Consider the following 21,139-nt stretch of genomic DNA (forward strand, 5'->3'; position numbering starts at 1 on the left):
TCAACTGTGGTTGTAAGTCAAGGACTACCTGCATAACACTAATCCCCATTACTGATAGTTGATGTTATACAGCTACTTGTCGGAGAAAAATAAATGATGTATTGAATCTGCAATTCTTATTATAATTATTCTACCCTAATTCTTTTGCCTCTCATAGCATTGACTAATTACCTTTTTCTCTCACATCATATTTCCTAATTACCTTTCAGAAGTTCCATGATAAGCTGTCCAGTATTAAGCATCCTACCTGCATCTATTCTTTCTTTGTTGAGCTATGATAGTTAATCTATAACAGGGGAATGTAAAGGTCTCCAGATGTTTCGAACTGCAAACCATCCTTGATGTTTATTGTTGCTACTTTTAATGAAATTTTCAAACTATTTCCCATACACTCATAGTACTATTAAAATTATTTCATAAACATACATACCAAATTGAAACAGGCCAAAAATTCATCAAATGTACCAGGAAGTATTAGAATTTCCTATAAACACACAAAGATATACATCTTACAAAATAAAGAAGACCTGATTATACTACAATATACTTACTCCTTTCAGTGCTAAACCTGCAAATTGGGTTTTGCTAATCTAATACTTTGAAGAAATATTATGATCAAAGAAATAAAATGTAAAATATGTGGACTATTCTGATCAGATTCATATGAAAGAGTGAGCTATCTTACTGTTTCTTGTAAACCTTACATACATATGAACTACTAGGCCATTATGGTTATTCAACAAGCCAGTTTAAAGAATTCTGGCTTAGTATTATATGTAAACCAATCCCTTGTATCTCAAATCCTGGGTACACAATCATCCAAAATGTTGACAGAACATTGCAAGATTCTCTTCTGACTTGTTTGGGGAAAATCTATTTATTTTTATTGAGATATTATATGCTGCCAGCAATTTTAGAAATGGAGATTAAAGATCAAAACATTGCCTTTGCCACTTCGATGAATTTTTGATGTGGTTATGTTCATGTATTGCCATCAAAGACTGAAGTATAACTGAGCATAACACTTGGCATAGAATAAGTACATAATGACATTTTGCCCAGACATACTGAGCATACCATGGTTAAGATAAATATGTGAACATGGGACATTTCTTTGTTATTTCTGAAACAGGAAAAAAAGTGAGCAATGTTATTTTAAAAACTTATTTTTGTAAAGAATTAATCCATAAGACCTTTCACCACCACCATTATCTTAATTGAGCACTCTGAATCAATAGAATCAGCCAGTTGGTTGAATTCATTTGAGGGATATGCTATTATTTTACTTACATTGAACCATTTTGTAACTCTTTGATTCCTCATGTCAACAAACAACTTGTTTCTAATTGGCTTTTTGTTTTTCCTTCAGGTATCAGTCACAGAGCAACAAATAAACATACCATAGCAAATAGCGAGATAGCTCATTCTCACTATGACTCCGTTCACACAACATGCTTCATTCAGATACAAATCTAGGAGCTATACCTAAGCTTGGTTAGTATGTGTCTTGGGAGTATAATACAAACATGGTGCCAGAATTGAAGCTTTAGTTCCTAACACCATGGGAAATTTGTCTATTCCCATGGTCTTAGGCGATCCCTGTGAAACAGTCGTTCGACCCCCAAAGGGGTCCCAACCCCCAGGTTGAGAACCACTGTTCTAGTCCAGGAGTCCCCAAACTTGACAACTTTAAGACTTGTGGACTTCAATTCCCCAGCCAGCATAGCTAGGAGTTTATTTATTTATTTATTAGATTTGTATGAACTCCACAAGCCTTAAAGTTGCCAAGTTTGAAGGCCTCTGTTCTAGTCTAACCCACTGTACTAGCAGGAGACCCAGTGATGGGTTCCTACGGGTAGGATCAGGTATGCAGAACCGGAATAAAAGTTTTGATTTTTTTTCCCCCCCTTCTGGATTTTGGGGTTTTTTTTCTTCCTATCGCAGTAAATGAGGTTGAATGTGTATAATTTTAGAAGAGCTGTATGTGTTTGTGTGTGTACATACACTTTATATAGTAGATAATGTATATTGTTGTGTGCCTGTGTGTAATACATATGTACACATATGGCATATATACATATATAGAATTAAATAGTATATTTTGGGTGGTCGGTAGATAGATAGGGAAATTGTATCTCTTTGAGGTAAGAAGAGTCCAGGCACCCTAACCCAAACCCTTGATGTGAGTGATGTCAAGTTGGCCACCTTTAAGCTAGTCGCATGAACCTTTAAGCCACCACATCACATGTAATCACATCAAGCTGCTCCCACCTGGTCAAATGGCCTGCAAGCCACACCCACAAAATAAGTGGTAAAAAAATGGCAGCCCTTCACTGAGGAGACCCCTATACTATTCTGGACAAATGACTGACCAGTCTCTTCTTAAAAACCTCCAGTGGTGGAGTACACTCATAATATATGGAGGCCAAGATGCATCATTTACAAAAAAGAAAAGCCCTTATGACCCAAGAGAGTCTGAGGAGAGGGGTGGCATACTAATCTAATAAATAATAAACCCAGGAACTGAGCATTGCAATCTTGGCTCCTCTAACGTCCTTCCAGCCCAGGGATAGGCAAAGTGGGCTCTTCTAAGACATGTGGACTTCAACTCCCAGAATTCCTGAGTTAGCATGATTGGCTCAGGAATTCTGGGAATTGAAGTCCACAAGTCATAGAAGAGCCGACTTTGCCTACCCCTGTTCCAGGCTCTTTCGAGAGCCCCAAACACGCGTTGCCCGCAGGGAGGGGAAGGGCAGCCTCGAATTTAAGCCGCCGACCTTGGGAACAAAATGCTTGTAGGTGGAGAGAGTCAGCATGCGACCCCGCTCGCCCATGGCCAAGCAAAGGCGACCCGACTCTCGCGCTCCTCCGCAGCACGAATCCTTCCAGCGGCGGAAGGCCTCGCCCCTTTCCAAAGGACCGTCTCGGCGTTGCTAAGGCGCCCTAGCAACCGCCTGTCTCCGCCCCCCTCCCACGGTCCGGCACGCTCGATCCTTCCGGGCTGCCCCGTTAACCCCGCGACGCTGAAGTTCCGCCTCGCGCGCGACGCTCCCTATCCTAAGAAGGAGCGGAGACGCGATCCTCGCTTTCGCGTCCGCTCGCCGGGAGGCGTGCTTGCAATAGAGCTCACCTCCCTCCTTCTTCACCCACCCACCCATCCACCCACCATCGCCACCCGGTCCCAGCGCCGAGAGGAGTCCCTGCCGGGCATTGCTTTGCAAAATGGCGGTGGGTTGCCTTTGGGTAGGGAATGGATGGGCGCAAGAAGTGGTGTTGGGCTCGGGCGGGGAGAGAGCTGGGGAGGCTGTGGCAGCAACTCCTTCCAGCCAAGGATCCCTGTGCATGCTTTACTAAGTTGCAAAAACCAATTGGTGGTGGTGGGGTGTCTTTAGGGGGGTTCTCAAGAAGTTGCTGCCAACTCCCAGGACTCCAGGAGAGTAGTGTTTGGAGAGGTGCGAGGTGGTAATTAATGGTGGTGGTTCCTAAGCTTAATTTGCATGATTGTCTAGAAGATGTGCTGGTTTGTTGCAGAGGTTTGGTGACAGTTTGAGGACTAAACCCAACCTGGGTTAAAAAAATAGTTGGAGTGGGAAATGAGGGTTATTCTTTGTCAAGTGGACCAGTTGAAATTGAAGCCTTATTTGTAAAGAAACCATCACAAAAACAACATATATGATAGAAAAAACCGTGCTCTTTCTGATGAAATAAAAATAAAGATGATTGAAGGTGAGAAAACAGTGATAGGGGAAAAAACTTGCTCTTTCTAATGAAGATAATTGGAGGTGAAGAAACAGAGCTCTCTGTTTTCTCACCTTCAATCATCTTCATTTTTATGTCATTAGAAAGACCACACTTTTTCCTATCGTATGTGTTGTTTTTGTAATGGTTTCTTTTCAAATAAGGCTGCAAAAATCAGTCAAGTGGACACCTGATCCACTTGACAAAGAATGACCCCTGACCTTCCCATTAGACTGCATTTGTGTAGGATGGTGTAGGGCAGGTCCCCAACTCTTTTTTGGCCATGCCCCACCTAAGCATCTCTAAAATCCTGATGCCACCCCCTCCCACACATATCTTATTATTCAAAAAGTAACTCCTCCTCATCTGGAGCAAGTCTAAAAGACCAATAACTAGGTTTAAACAAGGTTCCAATTGCCCCCATTAAAAATAAAATTGCCCCCCTGTGGGGCATGGGCCCCACGTTGGGAACAACTGGTGTAGGGTCTCCTGCTCGAGCAGGGAGTTGGACTAGATCAGTGTTTCCCAACCTTGGCAACTTGAAGATATTTGGACTTCAACTCCCAGAATTCCCCAGCCAGCGAATGCTGGCTGGGGAATTCTGGGAGTTGAAGTCCAGATGTCTTCAAGTTGCCAAGGTTGGGAAACACTGCATTAGATGACCTACAAGGTCCCTTCCAACTCTAATAAATAAATAAAATAATAAATAAACCATTAGGTCAAATGGGCTACCTCTATCAGAGTTTCCCAACTGCCACAAAGCCCAACATCCATCATGTTTGAAGTGGAGTTGTGAATTTAAGTCTATCCCTGCTAGCTGGGGAAATTCTGAGATTTGAAGTTCACCCATGGACTGAGGAACATTGACCTAGATGTTACAGCAATCTATTAAGTTATATATAGCTATTTCCAACAGAGGCATAGCACTCTTTCCGCTTAATGTTTATATCTTTTTTGAGGTCACTGATACTGATATAATTGGCTTCGCTGGTTGTACTAAGCAAACAATCTGATGGGAATCCAGCCGTGATAGCATGCAAGTCATGGTTTGGGGGCAAAGGATGTTTATGAACCCAGCCAATTGGAGTTTGGCACTATCTAACGAAGCACTAAATCTTTGTTGCTAAATCCGTTGTCAAGACTTTGGCAGCCCACTTACGGTAGCCTAGGGTAGTGAATAACTTATGTTTAAAGCAAACTATAGTTAAAGAGTAATGGGAAACTGCATTGAGTGGCAAAGAGTGCTCAGTTTAGCTTAGTGGTCAAGTGAGATTTAAATTTAGTTCTCTCTAGAAATAGAATTGACTGATACCTGGGCTGAACCAGAGGTAGGTTTGGTTCGGTTCTAAAGAACCAGTAATAACTTGATGGCCTGGGTCACTAGAACTGGCAGTAACCCAGGCCTGCCATGTTCCCAAGTCAGTTCTCCCAGTGGTGCCATAAATGCTGCCATCTTGTTTTTAGCATCGTTTTTTAAGCACTGTGCATGCCCCTGAGCAAACCAGCAGCGGGAGAAACCAGAACCCACCTCTGGATTGAACTACTCAATTGTAAAAAGCATGACTTACTTACAGTTAGCGAAGTGCATAAAGATTTTTATGGTTGTGGAAAACATAGATGAAATATATCCCTTTCTCTGTCCGCAGCATTTTTCCCTGTGGTGATCAGGAAAACTGCCATGAGTTGTTTAATATAAGGTGGCTTGATCTGTAGGCCAGGAATGCATAACAGATTGATTAATTAATTTCCTGCTCTTGAAGTAAGGAATCTGTGTGGTTTGAAAATTTTGTCCAAAGCTAAGCAACTTTCTTCACTTACCTCTCAAGCAAACTGTCTCAGAATATTCTCACTCCAGGGAGAAAGAGCTGATACTGCAAAAGCACAAATGGGGCTTGTTACACAAAAGCCATAAATATCTTTTTGTTATTATTCCTTTAATAGGTATCATTTTAGAAGTAACGGTTATTTTATAAACTGCAAAAGGCTGGCAGGTGAATCAAGGAAATGAACTACTACCCCAATGGTCTGCGTTTGCAAACAAAAACATGGCTGCCATGTTATTCTATATATTCTTAATGTACTAAAACATATTCTACATGTAAAATAACCAAACACTTGCTATACAAGTTAAGTCTCCATTAATGAATAGTATTACTAAGATCCTGCAATACGAAACATTAAAAAAACCTCAACGTTATGCTGTTAAGGTTCACATTAGATTGATTCTTATACCTTACCACTTATACCATTTAACCGAGAGCAGATGTGGAGAAAACATCAATTGTGCAGTTCTTGGATTAGATCCAGATATGTTGGCAGAAGATCAAGCTTCTACCTACCTTCGGAGGTGGGTAAAATGAGGACCCAGATTGTGGGGGCAATATGCTGGCTTTGTTAAAAAGTGTTATTGCTAACAGGTTGTAAGCTGCTCTGAGTCTAAGGAGTAGGGCAGCATAAAAATCGAATGACTGAGTGTATTTTTTATTTATTTTGTCCAATACACAATGAGGGTTTTAGTGGGTATATGTATATTCGGGTTTCTTCCCATGTAGGATTTGGAAATTTCTGGCGACGTTTTGATGAGGTCCCACTCATCATCTTCAGGCTGGTGTTTCTGTCCTTGTTCTAAGGCGAACTAAGTGTACACCAACCAATCAGATCACGGAAGCATAGTCACCCAATCTATTTGCTACATTCAAAGCAAATCTCCACCCCCACACTACATGCTAAGAAGAAATGTCAGTTGCTAATATTCATTTGCAAAAACACAAAGATTGGAACTCCAGCCTGATGATGGTGAATGTGATTTCACCGAAACGTCGCATAAACATGCAAAATATTACACAGGGCAAAACCCGAACTCAGAACAATCTACATATATATATATATATATATATATATATATATATATATATATATATATATATATTTGTTTTTGTAAATTTTCACGGGTATATGTATGTAGATTGTTCTGAGTTCGGGTTTTGCCCTGGGTAATCTTTGGAATATTCCATTTACAACAACACAAAGATTGGAACTCCAGCCTGAAGATGGTGAATGTGATTTCACCGAAACGTCGCATAGACATGCAAAACATTACACAGGGCAAAACCCGAACTCAGAACAATCTACATATATATATATATATACACACACACACACACACACACACACACACAGTAAAATACATGATGAAGGTTATAGAGGAGATACTCATAGTAAAATATATCTAAGAAAGAATAGAAAAGAAGATATAGTAATAGAACATATCAATGAAAGAATAGAAGAAGAGATATAGGAATAGAAGAAAGGTGTAGGAGATATAGGAGAGCAATAGGACAGGGGACGGAAGGCACTCTAGTGCACTTGTTCTTGCCCCTTACTGACCTCTTAGGAATCTGGATAGGTCAACCATAGATAATCTTAGGGTAAATTGTTGGGGGTTTGGGGATAACACTATGGAGTCCGGTAATGAGTTCCTGTTATGAGTCCGGTAATGAGTTCCTGTCTCTGTTGTTTAGGATCTCTCTGTGCCTGTCTACCCCTCTCTCTCTCTCACACACACACACTTTAAATTTCAGCCTTCCAACTCTTTATGTTCAGAGCTGCTGGAGAATAGTTTTCCCTAGTCTGATTTAATCTCACTCATCAAGATTTCTATTCTCTCTAAGAATACTTATCTGAAATTATACTTGAAAGCTATTCTTGCATTATTTATCTTTAACAATTCCAAGGATACCTTTCATCTGAAATATATTATTAAATTCATCTCCCATTTTAAAAAGCAGACCAAGATAAACCAGGAAATGAAAAGAAATGCAGAGTGTTTGCAAAATCAAGATACACTGGCCGCATCCGTGTTACAAGGAACCCCGTTTGACAACTTGCGACTGACATCCCAAGCTATTCTTGAGAGTGCCCAAAAACAAGGAAGATCAAAATGCCCCAGATGTCACGGATCAAGAATGTTCTACTGTTACTCATGTTATGTTCCAGTTGAAACTGTGCCCGTTGAAGATATTCCTATTGTGAAGGTTAGTGCAGGGGGGGGGGGGGGGGGGTCACAGTGTTCTTGTCACTTTATATCAAATTTCCCAGAAGGCCATTCCAATAGATGAAATAGATAAAAGTGGAGTGTAATCAGTGAAGGGCTGCAAATATATTTACTACCACACTGTGGGCGTGGCTTATTTTATGGGTGTGGCTTGCCGGCCATGTGACCAGGTGGGGGTGGCTTGACGGTCATGTGACTGGGGTGGCTTAAAGGTCATGTGACTGGCTTAAATGTGGCCAACTTGACATCACTCGCGTCAAGGGTTAGAGTGCTTGGCTTCTCACCTCAAAGAAATACAATTTCCCCATCTATTTACTATTACGGAACATCCAAAATATACTATTTAATTCTATGTATTTACAGTATTCCATATGTGTACATGCATATTACTCACAGGCACACAAAAATATGCATTATCCACTATATAAACTGTCTGTGTATGTGCACGCACAGCTCTTCTAAAATTATACACATTCAACCTCATTTACTGTGATAGGAAGTAGCCCAAAAGGGAAAAAAAAGAAAAAAAAATCAATTTTTTCTACCAGTTCTGCATACCTGACCGTACTTCTAAGAGCCCATCACGGGGTGTAACTTAATCTTGTCTTTTGTGCCAAAAACGTAATAATAAATGCCATAACAGTACAGATGCTTTAGTGAAAGTAAAGCAGGTTACAACCCAAAGCCATTCGAGCATCTTTCCTAGCCAAGATGTCTGTCCAAACTTTGGCATCTCTATAGAACAGATAGGGAACTATGGGCCCTTTATGACTTGTGGACTTCAACTCCCAGAATTCCTGAGCCAGCCAAGGGTTTAGTAAGTTGCCGCTATTGCAGTGTCCCTGGGGTCAACACACATTTACAACATGCTGGCTCAGGAATTCTGGGAGTTGAAGTCCACGGGTCATAAAAGAGGCCATAGTTCCCCACCCCTGCTGTAGAAGATGATGAAGATATTGACCCAAACTTGCCCCAAAAGCAGCCTTTGGTTTAAGTCATTCAAATAGCAGCTTCTTCTTAATGGCATTGTTCAATTTCATGGTATTTTTGTTCTTTCCTGTGGATTATTTTGCTGAAAATTGCACTTGTAATTGGTGCAAATCATGTATTAGGTATCCAGAGTGGAATGCATGGTTGAACAAATGTATATATTTATGGTTGAATTGAATTTTGATTCCCTTTCTGGGTTCTTTGTTTAAGCTTCCCTTGAAGATTGATATAATCAAGCATCCCAATGAAACGGATGGCAAAAGTACAGCTGTACACGCCAAGCTTCTCGCATCTGAAGACGTTACCATTTATACATATCCGTGTATTCCTAACTATGAAGAAATGCAGCAAGTAAGAGTCCATAGGAAGATCTTTTGTTTCTCACTGCCATGATTGCTGTTGTTAAATATACAGTGACACCTCATCTTACAAACGCCTCGTCATACAAACTTTTCAAGATACAAACCCAGGGTTAAAGATTTCTTTGCCTCTTCTTACAAACTATTTTCACCTTACAAACCCACCGCCACCGCTGGGATGCCCCGCCTCTGGACTTCCGTTGCCAGCGAAGGGCCCGTTTTTGCGCTGCTGGGATTCCCCTGAGGCTCCCCTCCATGGGAAACCCCACAGAGGTCCGGGGTGGGGTTTCGAGGACTTCTGTGTTTTTGCGATGCTGCAATTTCACTGATGCTCCCTTCGCTGGGAAACCCCACCTCCGGACTTCCGTTGCCAGCAAAGCACTCGTTTTTGCGATGCTGGGATTCCCCTGCAGCATGGCAAAAACACAGAAGTCTGGAAGTGGGGTTTCCCATGGAGGGCAGCCTCAGGGGAATCCTAGCAGTGCAAAAACGGGCACAAAAGGGGTGAATTTTGGGCTTGCACGCATTAATTGCTTTTCCATTGATTCCTATGGGAAACATTGTTTCATCTTACAAACTTTTCACCTTAAGAACCTCATCCCGGAACCAATTAAGTTTGTAAGACAAGGTATCACTGTACACTGTGTTTAGCATTGTTTTGCATGTTGGAGACAAACACTTGTTCAGCAACCATTCAAAGTTATGAAACTGCTGACAAATGTGACTTACAACTGGTCCTCAAAAGTTGGGGCCCTTGCCCTGTCCCTGAGGGTCAGCACATGTCTACAACAACCACAGCATCACAGGGTTGTGTGATTGCCATTTGCAACTTTCATAGGCAGCTTCTAACAAGCAAAGTCGTTTTGCAGGAAGTCACAGTCATGGGATGTTGCATTTTATGAGCCCTTATTGATGGGCGTCACTGATTCCTATTGCAGTCAGTAAGAGAGGCCTAAAGCCAAAGTGACAAGGGGAATATTCCTAAGAGGGTGGATCAGCATGTCAGCTTATTTTATCTGTCCAGCAATCACCCTGGGGGGGGGAATTATTGACCCCCTCAGAGAGGGTGCGCAACTTGGGCGTCCTCCTCGATCCACAGCTGACATTGGAACATCATCTTTCGGCTGTGGCGAGGAGGGCGTTTGCCCAGGTGCGCCTGGTGCACCAGTTGCGGCCCTATTTGGACAGGGAGTCAATGCTCACAGTCGCTCATGCCCTCATCACCTTGAGGTTCGATTACTGCAACGCTCTCTACATGGGGCTACCTTTGAAAAGTGTTCGGAAACTCCAGATCGTGCAGAACGCGGCCGCGATAGCCATCGTGGGGCTTCCCAGATTCGCCCACGTATCTTCAACACTCCGTGGCCTGCATTGGCTGCCGATCAGTTTCCGGTCACAATTCAAAGTGTTGGTCATGACCTTTAAAGCCCTACATGGCATTGGACCAGAGTACCTCCGGAACCGCCTGCTACCGCACGAATCCCAGCGGCCGATAAGGTCCCACAGAGTTGGCCTTCTCCGGGTCCTGTCGACTAAACAATGTCGTCTGGCGGGCCCCAGGGGAAGAGCCTTCTCTGTGGCGGCCCCGACCCTCTGGAACCAACTCCCCCCGGATATTAGAACTGACCCCACCCTCCTTGCCTTTCGTAAACTACTTAAGACCCACCTATACCACCAGGCATGGGGGATTTGAGACATCTTCCCCCAGGCTCATTATAATTTATGTTTGGTATGTATGTGCTGTTTAGTTTTTAATTATGATAGGGTTTTTAGTTATTTTTAATATTAGATTTGTGCCATTATAATATTGTTTTTATCGTTGTTGTGAGCCGCCCCGAGTCTTCGGAGAGGGGCGGCATACAAATCTAATGAATTGAATTGAATTGAATTGATGAAACAAAAGTTCTGCAAGGTTTTTAACATTTTTCTCATAATTGTTTGAACAATGTTGTTGGTAAACGTTACACAGATTGTATTTTCAGAAATAACGATGGAAGCATAATTTTAAAATAGATTGAAAAAAATAGGAATTGCCTTGTGGCTGAGGTTAAGCTAGATCTCATGAAGGTTTTTTCGCCCCGTTTTTAGATTGCACTTATTTTTCCTGGACCTAATTCAGTTTCAATAAGCAACATTCCTCTCTCTTTGCAAGCAAAATGTAAGACGGACACCAAGGACTTGTCAGCAGAACCAGCACCCAAGTGTGCAAAATTGGAGCCAAGCCATAGTAGCATCCCAAGTGAAGATAATTTGCCCAAGAGTGAAAATGCACTGAAAAAAATTGTATTTATCGACAGTACATGGAATCAGACCACCAAAATAATCACAGATGAGCGGCTTCAAGGTATTATTTTTATGAATGGAAAGGAATCTTGGGAATTGTTCTAGGTATAGTGGAGAGCTTGTTACCAGGAATAAATATCTCCTCTCCTCTCATTTTTTTTCCTACAAGTTTTGCCTTTGTAAAACTAATGCTCTGCAACACTGTATAATAAACATTTTTGTACTCCAGTCAAACACTGCTGCAGAATGCAGCTGCGAGAGCCATCATGGGCTTTCCCAAAAATGCCCATGTAACACCAACGCAGTCTGCATTGGTTGCCGATCAGTTTCCGGTCACAATTCAAAGTGTTGGTTATCACCTATAAAGCCCTTCATGGCACCGGACCAGGATATCTACGAGACCGCCTTCTGCCGCACGAACACCAAGCGACCGGTTAGGTCCCACAGAGTGGGCCTTCTCCGGGTCCCGTCAACAAAACAATGTCGTTTGGCGGGGCCCAGGGGAAGAGCCTTCTCTGTGGTGGCCCTGTCCCTCTGGAACCAACTCCCCCTGGAGATTAGAATTGCCCCCACCCTCCTTGCCTTTCGTAAACTCCTTAAAACCCACCTCTGTCGTCAAGCGTGGGGGGACTGAGACATCGCCCCCTGCCTATGTAGTTCTAGTGCATGATATGACTATGTATGTTTTTTATATTGGGGTTCCTTGTTTTTAGATTTTTAAATGTGTAATTGTTATCTTAGATTTTAATTATTAGATTTGTCAATATATATTGTTTTTGTCACTGTTGTGAGCCGCTCCGAGTCTGCGGAGAGGGGCGGCATACAAATCTAATAAATAATAATAATAATAATTCCAGAAAAGAAAGGGTTTTAGAGAAAAAGGGATGACTTCTCTAGCCACATTTTGAAAATTTAATGGAAATTACCATATTAATCTGCTCACATATATCTTAATCAGGCTGATCCTTGTTTGTAATGCTTTGGAGAAGCCTGTTAAAAAGCCTGCTACAAATAGGGGTTTTTTTTCATCCTTTGTGTAATTAAATGCTTACATTGTCATCCTTGGTTTTCTTCACTGTGCAGGGTTGCTACAAATTGAGCTGAAGTCTAAGAAAACCTGCTTTTGGCGCCATCAGAAAGGAAAACCAGAAACTTACCTCTCTACCATTGAGGCAATTTATTACTTTCTAGTAGACTATCACAAGGAGGTCTTAAAAGAAAAATACGACGGACAGTATGACAATCTGCTTTTTTTCTTCTCATTTATGTACAAGCTGATCAAGAAAGCCAAGGATTCTGCAGGAAAAAAGTGAAGTGTTCTTCATGCAAATGTCCCCCAAAAATGTGGTCCATTATCATTTAAAATCCGGCCCTTTCAAACTAATTAAGATGTGAATGACTGAAAATGACTTACAAGATACAATGCTTATATTTAAATTTAAACTAAACCCAAACTTACACATACAATACACAATGTACATAATGAGCCAAGATGGCACAGTGGGTAGAGTGCAGTACTGCAGGCCACTAAAGCTGACTGCTAGATCTGAAGGTCAGCGGTTCAAATCTCATCACCGGCTCAAGGTTGAGTCAGCCTTCCATCCTTCCGAGGTGGGTAAAATGAGGACCCGGTTTGTGGGAGCAATATACTGGCTCTGTTAAAAAGTGCTATTGCTAACATGTTGTAAACCGCCCTGAGTTTTAAGGTGAAGGGTGGCATAAAAAAAGCGAATAAATAAATATAAAGCAACTGTTAAGGGAAGATTGCCTGAAACAAACCTGGACTTGTGGCATCTAAATAGAAATTTTTATTTATTTATTGAACAACAAAATTACCAGCTTGAAGTTTGTATTTAAAGGTAGCAAAAGCTTTGTTTGTTTATTTGTTTCATTTATGCAGGATTACTCTTTGGACTATCAAAATCACTATTGGTGATTTTATTACCTTTAAAAAATACTAGAATAATTACGTACTTTGTTTCACCGCCAAAGGGAAGCCAGACTAATAAGTCCAGCTGGATACTAACAGTAAACATGATTAGGACCAAATTAGAAACATAGAAGACTGACGGCAGAAAAAGACCTCATAGTCCATCTAGTCTGCCCTTATACTATTTCCTGTATTTTATCTTACAATGGATATATGTTTATCCCAGGCATGTTTAAATTCAGTTACTGTGGATTTACCAACCACGTCTGCTGGAAGTTTGTTCCAAGGATCTACTACTCTTTCAATGAAATAATATTTTCTCACGTTGCTTTTGATCTTTTCCCCAACTAACTTCAGATTGTGTCCCCTTGTTCTTAAGTTAAGTTGTCAAATTGCTTAAATAAGGTTAGAAAAAGGGTGTTTCCCAACCTACAAGGGACATGACTAAAATTTCCACACGTTTTGGGAGTTTTTTTAATGAGCACATTGCAATTTGTGTAAGATTAAAGCACATATTATAATGCTAAATATTAAAAAAAATAACGTGCCATCAAAAATCGGCAGTCCTGATTAAAACTCACAGATAGTTTATCTGTGGTGTCTAGAAGATAGCATTAATTATCTTGCTTAATACTTATACATATTGCAGTTCTTTTTAAATTTTGTCTTTATTTATGGAAGCCAGCATAAGGATTGGCGCTAATGCTTTCTTTGCACAGGAGCATATCATTTATTCCTAAGATTGTAGCAAAATAACAATTTCAGAAGTTCAAGGCAAAATATGCAGTCTTCCTTATAAGGTATGAACCTAGCTGCAATCAAACATGGGTAGAAGCTACAATAAAGCACATTAGAGGATTGGTTGTGCATCTTAAATCTTACATGTTCTACTGTGTTTCCCTGAAAATAAGATCCTGTCTTATATTTTTTGAACCCTGAATTAAGCACTTGGCCTTACTGCCTTGCAATCAAAAGCTTATGGGCTTATGTCTTCCAGATCTTATTTCGTTGAAACATTTGCAAATTATTTAGAAGTAGAGACAGAAACTGTTCGTGTTGAATTGATTTTAGGGTTTTTGCTTTAAACCCCAGCGCCAATCAAGTTCTGATATTCAGAACAGCATATTCGGATGTACAGATAAAAATAGTCACACAGGGGATGCCAATGGGTTGTGCTTTGCCTAATGTCAAAAGTTAGGGCTTTTTTCAGAATTGGAAAGGAAAGGAAGAAGAGTGGAACCAAAGAGGGATTTGGTGCCTAGCCCGGGATCATAGTTCCCTCTAAGCTGAGCAGTGAGCAATCGCTCACTTAAAAATCATCCTCAACTCAGAGTTTTCCAAACCTGCCCAGAAGCCGAGAGGGAAAGAGTGAGAGGGAACGAGAGAGAGAGGAAGAGAGAAACAGATAGAAAAAAGAGAGGAAGGAAAAGAGAAAGAAAAAGAATGGGAGTAAGGAAGAGAGAAAGAAAATCAAAATCTAGTTTGAAACTAGCTCAACTATTTAAGTGGCATTTTGATATTGATAGAGTTGCCCTATTATGAGCTCACTGTTATAGACACACAGTACAGTATTTTATTTTGAAATTCTCTGTTTGTTTGTTTGTTTTGTTTGTTTGTTTGTTTATTATTTCGGTGCTGCCCAGTCCCGAAGGGACTGCCGCTCAGACACTATACTTTTCTGCCCACCCTCCCAAAAAATTAGACGGAACACTGCCCGGGATAATCCATGCCATTAAATTTGTAAGTTTAATTTTCCCACTGGTTTTCAGATTTCTCTGAATTCCAATAAAAAAGACCATTTCAGAGTTGAAGTCCTTGTTTCTCTGAATTCATACCATGCCCTGCTCACTTCAGAAGTCAGTGTTCTGCTAAAAAGTACTGTAATGCCAAAGTGCAAACCAGGATGTGTCCCACAAGCTGCTTGTTATGGGAGTCTTTTCTGTAAATTCTTTAAACCTATAAGGGTGATACTGTCAAGTGGAGAAAATTTACTGTAGGACAGTGCAGATACATAGGAGGCTTTTATTAAATAATTTTATAAAATGATTTTGATCTAAGTTCACTCGTTATCACAAATTGCTTTTATCCCACCAGTGCTAGGACTAACCTAACTCCATCTTAAATTATTACTAACCTGGCTTACTAACAGGAGAAGTATTACCTGTCTTACACGCTGACGCTCCTCAGACCTCTTCAACTTGCACTTCCCAAATCTCTCTTCTCCAAGCCTGTCCATTGCTGTCCTTTGATTGACCATCCTGCCACATAATCTTCACGAGCTATCACTATTGCACCCTAGAGCAGACAAGTCAAACTTTCCAGATCGATAGCCATCACTTCCTCCACAAGATCCCTCTCTTTGATGATGGAATGTCTTCTCTAAAGCAGTGATTTTCAACCTTTTTTGAGCTGCGGCACATTTTTTACATATATAAAATAATGGGGCACCTTGAGTGGGGGGGAGTGGGGGGGCTAAAAAAAGTTTGGACAAAAAAATTTCTCTCTCTCTCTCTTCCTCCCTTTCGCTCTATTTCTCACCCTCTTTCTCTCCCTTCCTTCCTCTCTCTCCATCCCTCTCTCTCTTCCTTCCTCTCTTTTTATCTCCCTCCTTCCCTGCCTCTCTTTCTCTCTCTCTCTTGGTTTCTTTTTCTTTCTCTCTCTCTCTTGCTTTCTTTCTCTTTCTCTCTCTCTCTTGCTTTTTTTCTCTCTCTCTCTTGCTTTCTCGCTCTCTCTCTCTCTCTTTCTCTTGCTGAGCTTCGCGGCACACCTGATCATGTCTCGCGGCACACTGGTTGAAAAACACTGCTCTAAAGGACTGCATCTGGTCCAGAAATAATCACCTGTCTCTTATTGTACAGGTTGAAAATGGCATAGCAACGTTAGAGAAACAAGTAGATGGAGGGAGGGGTAGGGTGGGTGGATGGGTAGAGGGATGGACAGAATTTTCACCCATATAAAGACACAGAAGCCACTCATTTCTTATGAGTTAGAGTCTCCTATTTATATTTCTGACAATGTATATACATAAGAGGTTACGTCCATTATCAAAGGATACAAATAATTGGCATCAGCCTGTTAGAAGTTCCATTGATTTCAAGGTCTTGAATAAACACAAATCAAATTAAAAGGTACATAATAACACTATCACTGGATGATGCCTTAGAATATCTGGAAGTACTAATGGCTAAAAGAATCTCGAATTTTGGCTTGTAAAGCATCACAGGTTTTCTTCGCGTCTCCAAGCAACATCGAAGTGTTTGGTTTATAAAAAATGGGATTGTCGACAGCAGCGTACCCAACTCCCAGGGTGCGTTTCATGACAATGACCTGGGGGAGAAACCAAATGACATAATAAGAATGAGTTCAACTATTTCTTGCTTTTACTTGAAAAAGCTAGTTAAAAACATAGCCTGTTTTAAGAAGCCTACAGTATACAAATTGGTTAAATCTTTAAGTGTGGTTTACACCAACATCACTGCAAGGATATGCAGAAAAGACTTTTAACAGAAGTCTGTAGATTTTTCACAAATTCACATATAATAGTATAAAAATCATAAAGTTGGAATAAACCATTAGGGTGAGTCCCAAACTCTTGCCAGAGCTGGAATTAAGTAAAATTGAATTAAATTAATGTCAATTAAATCATTCCAAGCAGATGATTTGGGGTAATTGATTCCAGTGTGGTTGAACTGCTCTTACCATTAGGAATTTAGACTGGATTTTTTTTTTCACCCTGATATTCAACCTGAACTTTCCTTGCTGTAATTTACATTGCTTTATATCCTGTCCACTGGGGTGATGAAGAGCCGGTCTTCACCTCCTTCCACCCCTCTTCCAGATATTTGAAGAATACTCTCCTATTCCTATCAATCATCTTTCCTAACTAAGTCTAATCTCTCCCCTCAATTCCTTCTCATTGCTTAAATTCTAAAAATACAATATTTCAGATTCTACTGCTTAGTAAAAGGCATAAGGACATAAGCAGGGCCCAGCTAGATCAGAATGCATTGCTGTCGAATGCAAAAATTTATTTATGTTGGCCAATCTTGAGAGCTTTCCAGATTCTCCAGCAACAGATAGCAGGACATCCTCGTTTAGATGATTGTGTAATCAAATATCCTCATTTTACTTCCCAACTTGGTGTTTTTTTGAGGTCTTTTGAGTTCAGCTCTCATCATTTCCCAGCCAACATGACTGTTGACTCTGCAAAGCCAGCAAACTTTCTGTTGTGAAGTCCCTTAGATGCTAGAATGATTCCTCCAGAGAAACTGCACCTTGTATCAACTGGAGGCTATGATGACATCAAAACAAGTACAGTGGTACCTCTACCTACAAACGCCTCTACTTATGAACATTTCCAAATAAGAATCGGGTGTTCAAGATTTTTTTGACTCTTCTCAAGAACTATTTTTCACTTACAAACCCGAGTCTCCGAAGCTGTAACTGGAAAAGGCAGGGAGAAGCCTCCATGGCGCCTCTCTAGGAATCTGGGAGGAAACAGGGCCAGAAAAGGCGGGGGAAAGCCTCTGTGGGGCCTCTCTAGGAATCTCCTGGGAGGAAACGGCCAGAAAAGGTGGGAAGAAGTCTGTGGGGCCTCTCTAGGAATCTCCTGGGAGGAAACGGCCGGAAAAGGTAGGGAGAAGCCTCTGTGGGGCATCTCTAGGAATCTCCTGGGAGGAAACAGGGCCTCCACCCTCCCTGTGATTTCCCCAATCGCACACATTATTTACTTTTACATTGATTCCTATGGGAAAAATTGCTGCTTCTTACAAACTTTTCTACTTAACCTGGTCACGGAACGAATTAAGTTCGTAAGTAGAGGTACCACTGTATCATAACAATAGCCCTGTACTGCAATGAAGGCAACAATTTCATATTTGGGGACAAAGACCCCTTTCATTTTACATTGTCTGTTAGGTATTCTTTGCTCTAATGAAGAAACAATCACAAACCTGGGTTTCCTGTTGTCACTTACTTGTTTAGATTTCCAAACTTCCAATACAGGCATGCCGGCTATAATGGAGTTGGGATCTTCCTGTGCTGCAGAGTTCACGGTATCATTAGCACCAATGACCAACGTCAAATCTGTATCTGAAAGTAAGAAGAAAGATCCTTGCAAAAGGAAGACCTTTCCATATGAAAAGCTTTGAAATCCAAGGGTGCCATAATTACAATTTTTTTAAAAAAAAAACTAAATCAGGGAAACCCTTTCATTATTTCTGAGACTCTAAAGGAAAGCTGGGAAAAGACTCTTTAATATAATGAGCCAGCTAACTGGTACTCAGTATCCTTTCCATGTTGTTTACCCTATTTGTCTGCAGAAATTGTGGCTTGTGAATAGTTTCCCACTTTTCATAAAAAGGTTTCTAAAACAAGATCTATGCAAAATAACCGACACATGAAACCAGATACAGTAATACCTCATCTTACGAACCTAATTGGTTCCAGGGGGAGGCTCGTAAGACAAAAAGTTTGTAAGACGAAACATTGTTTCCCATAGGAAACAATGTAAAATCCATTAATCCGTGCAGGGGGGGAACCGCAAAAAAATGCCACCGCCCGGCTGTCACCTTTTAAAACAGCCGGGGGGCTTCCCAGCAGCCTCCCGAAGCTGAATGCTAAACCCGAACTTCCGGGTTCGGCATTCGGGAGGCTGCTGGGAAGCCCCCTGGCTGTTTTAAAAGGTGACAGCCGGGCGGCGGGGCTTCCCAGTGGCCTCCCGAACCCGAATTTTTGCCGAACTTCCGGGTTCGGCGTTCGGGAGGCCGCTGGGAAGCCCCGCTGCCCGGCTGTCACCTTTTAAAACAGCCGGGGGGCTTCCCAGCAGCCTCCCGAACGCCGAACCCGGAAGTTCGGGTTTGGCGTTCGCAAGACGAAAAAAGTTCGTAAGAAGAGGCAAAAATTTTCTGAACCCCGGGTTCGTATCTCGGGTTGTTCGTAAGACGAGGGGTTCGTATCTTGAGGTACCACTGTATAAGATACCCAAAATGTAACATGGACTACATAGCTCAAAATAAGGTTCAGAACAAACCAAATGTCATTCCTCACTTTCTGATCCTCATTTAGATAGTTATGTAATTTTAATTTAATTGGATTTAATGTTATTGTAACCTACTGTTTTTTTATATGTTGTAAGCCACCCTGAGTCCTCGGAGAGGGGCAGCATAGAAATCCAATAAATAATATAAATAAATAAATTTGTGATCCAACTATCTCTTCCCCAAAGTGACCAAAGTTACCTCCCTTCATATTATCTTCACAGCAACCTAGACTAGCCTAGGCTAGGCTAAAAACACCCGGGCTTAAGATTGAGTGGTGATTCCCATTGTGGATATTCTCAATCTTATATTGACTAAAGTGAATATTATCCCAACACCTAGAAAATTCTCTCTGTAAAGCACCAATCCTTTTCCATTTTTCTCTCTCTCTCTCTCTTTTTATAGGTTCTGTTTATGCTTGCATGTATCCAGTGTTAGGTTCCTACCAGTGTGCCTATTTGGTTATCAGCCTGCCAATTGCATAATTCTGGCACGACAGCTCCAATCTGTCTTTGCTGGTCTATGAATGTGCCACCATCTTTTTAAATATAATTTTCTGCAATTTTTGGCTCTCTGCTTGAAATCTGTAGATTTTGCATGAATCTGTTCTATCTGAATTCGGCTGCTCTTGCAGTTGGGAGAGATTCCATGTTGGCATATTAACCTGACAAGCCTAAGCTGTTGAATTCATCACTGGTATGCTAATTTGAAAATTTATTTCTGGTTAAGGACCATCATGAGTCGCTTACTGAGCCATAAAGCTTGACCTCCCAAAGAGATGTCAAAGACAATTGCCTCATCTGCTGATGGAGTGCCTGAGAAAACAGACCACCTCTGAAGTCAGAGGAGAAAACAGGCTTTGGAACTGAAGTGCTTCTAGCATACAACGTAATGTGGCCAACTGTCAATTTCAGAGGACTTTCCAGACATCCATTCAGGAGGTTGCTTCAGGTGTTCAACTGATTCACGCTGGAAGGAATTCCTATAGGAGTTGCCAATTTCCAGTGTAGGGTTATTAGTTTGATCAAATGGGGAAAAAATGAGTTTATTTGCCAGTACAGTAGCTTGCAGGAGGGGCTAAGAGCAAGGGAGGGCCAGTTTACCTAGGACCGTGATGGCGAACCTATGGCACACATGCCACAGATAGCACATGGAGCCATATCTGAGGACACGCAAGGTGTCTATGTTAGCTATGTTAGCTCCACCGTGTGTGTGTATGCTGGCCAGCTGATTTTCGGCCTTGAGGAAGGCCGTTTTCGCCCTCCGGAGGCTTCCCTGAATCCTCTGGAGGTTGAAAAAGGCCCAATGGGCAAACCGGAAGTCCATTTTTCCAAACTGCCAGTTTGCCCATTGCACCATTTTTCACATTCCAGAGGCTTTAGAGAAGCCTCCTGTAGCCTCCCGTGTGTGTGTGTGTGTGAAAAAGCTTCAATGGGAAAACCAGAAGTCCATTTTTCAGAACTTCTGGTTTGTTTGTTTGTTTGTTTGTTTGTTTGTTTGTTTGTTTGTTTGTTTGTTTGTTTGTTTCTTTCTTTCTTTCTTTCTTTCTTTCTTTCTTTCTTTCTTTCTTTCTTTCTTTCTTGATTGGATTTGTATGCCGCCCCTCTCCGGAGACTCTGGGTGGCTAACAGCAATAACAAGACAGCGTACAACAATAATCCAATACTAAAAACGATTAAAAACCCATTAATATAAAAACCAAACATACATACAGACATACCATGCATAAAATTGTAAACGCCTAGGG

At 41.3% G+C, this 21,139-nt stretch overlaps 3 protein-coding genes across 7 annotated transcripts in view; 1 reads left to right on the plus strand and 2 right to left on the minus strand.

The window, feature by feature from the left end:
- The window catches only part of FAM227B (family with sequence similarity 227 member B), a 124,604-nt gene extending 121,709 nt beyond the window's left edge, over positions 1–2,895 (minus strand). For all 3 annotated transcript variants that reach the window (XM_070763237.1, XM_070763235.1, XM_070763236.1), the window contains exons 1-2: positions 2,778–2,895; positions 431–484 (exon numbers count right to left, since the gene is read on the minus strand). In XM_070763237.1, coding sequence (XP_070619338.1) covers positions 431–484; positions 2,778–2,834 — 111 coding nt within the window. In that variant the 5' untranslated portion in view covers positions 2,835–2,895. The remainder of the gene's footprint in view (positions 1–430; positions 485–2,777) is intronic.
- A 126-nt stretch (positions 2,896–3,021) lies between these two features.
- Positions 3,022–13,202, plus strand: DTWD1 (DTW domain containing 1). 3 transcript variants are annotated; one of them, XM_070763449.1, is made up of 6 exons: positions 3,023–3,228; positions 6,002–6,085; positions 7,527–7,772; positions 8,993–9,133; positions 11,230–11,485; positions 12,508–13,202. In XM_070763449.1, the coding sequence occupies exons 1-6, from the start codon at positions 3,223–3,225 to the stop codon at positions 12,735–12,737; spliced, it is 963 nt and encodes a 320-aa protein (XP_070619550.1). In that variant the 5' UTR covers positions 3,023–3,222; the 3' UTR covers positions 12,738–13,202. The 3 variants fall into 3 exon arrangements, with proteins under 3 accessions (XP_070619551.1, XP_070619550.1, XP_070619549.1); XM_070763448.1 differs by having other exon boundaries at positions 3,161–3,228; positions 7,524–7,772; positions 12,508–12,825; XM_070763450.1 differs by lacking the exon at positions 6,002–6,085 and having other exon boundaries at positions 3,022–3,228.
- A 2,890-nt stretch (positions 13,203–16,092) lies between these two features.
- Positions 16,093–21,139, minus strand: part of LOC139172836 (NAD(P) transhydrogenase, mitochondrial-like) — a 53,600-nt gene continuing 48,553 nt past the window's right edge. The window contains exons 20-21 of the mRNA XM_070762079.1: positions 18,330–18,445; positions 16,093–16,681 (exon numbers count right to left, since the gene is read on the minus strand). Of these exons, the coding sequence (XP_070618180.1) occupies positions 16,532–16,681; positions 18,330–18,445 (266 nt within the window). The 3' untranslated portion in view covers positions 16,093–16,531. The remainder of the gene's footprint in view (positions 16,682–18,329; positions 18,446–21,139) is intronic.

This window comes from Erythrolamprus reginae, chromosome 10, assembly GCF_031021105.1.
Source record: "Erythrolamprus reginae isolate rEryReg1 chromosome 10, rEryReg1.hap1, whole genome shotgun sequence".
Taxonomy (NCBI): Eukaryota; Metazoa; Chordata; class Lepidosauria; order Squamata; family Dipsadidae; genus Erythrolamprus; species Erythrolamprus reginae.

Bases quoted from the DNA above. Each gene is read 5' to 3' on its own strand.
- DTWD1 (XM_070763448.1), top strand. The intron at 6,086-7,523 runs GTGGGTAAAATG...CATTTTAAAAAG, and splicing joins GCTTCTACCTACCTTCGGAG to CAGACCAAGATAAACCAGGA. The intron at 7,773-8,992 runs GTTAGTGCAGGG...TCTTTGTTTAAG, and splicing joins AAGATATTCCTATTGTGAAG to CTTCCCTTGAAGATTGATAT.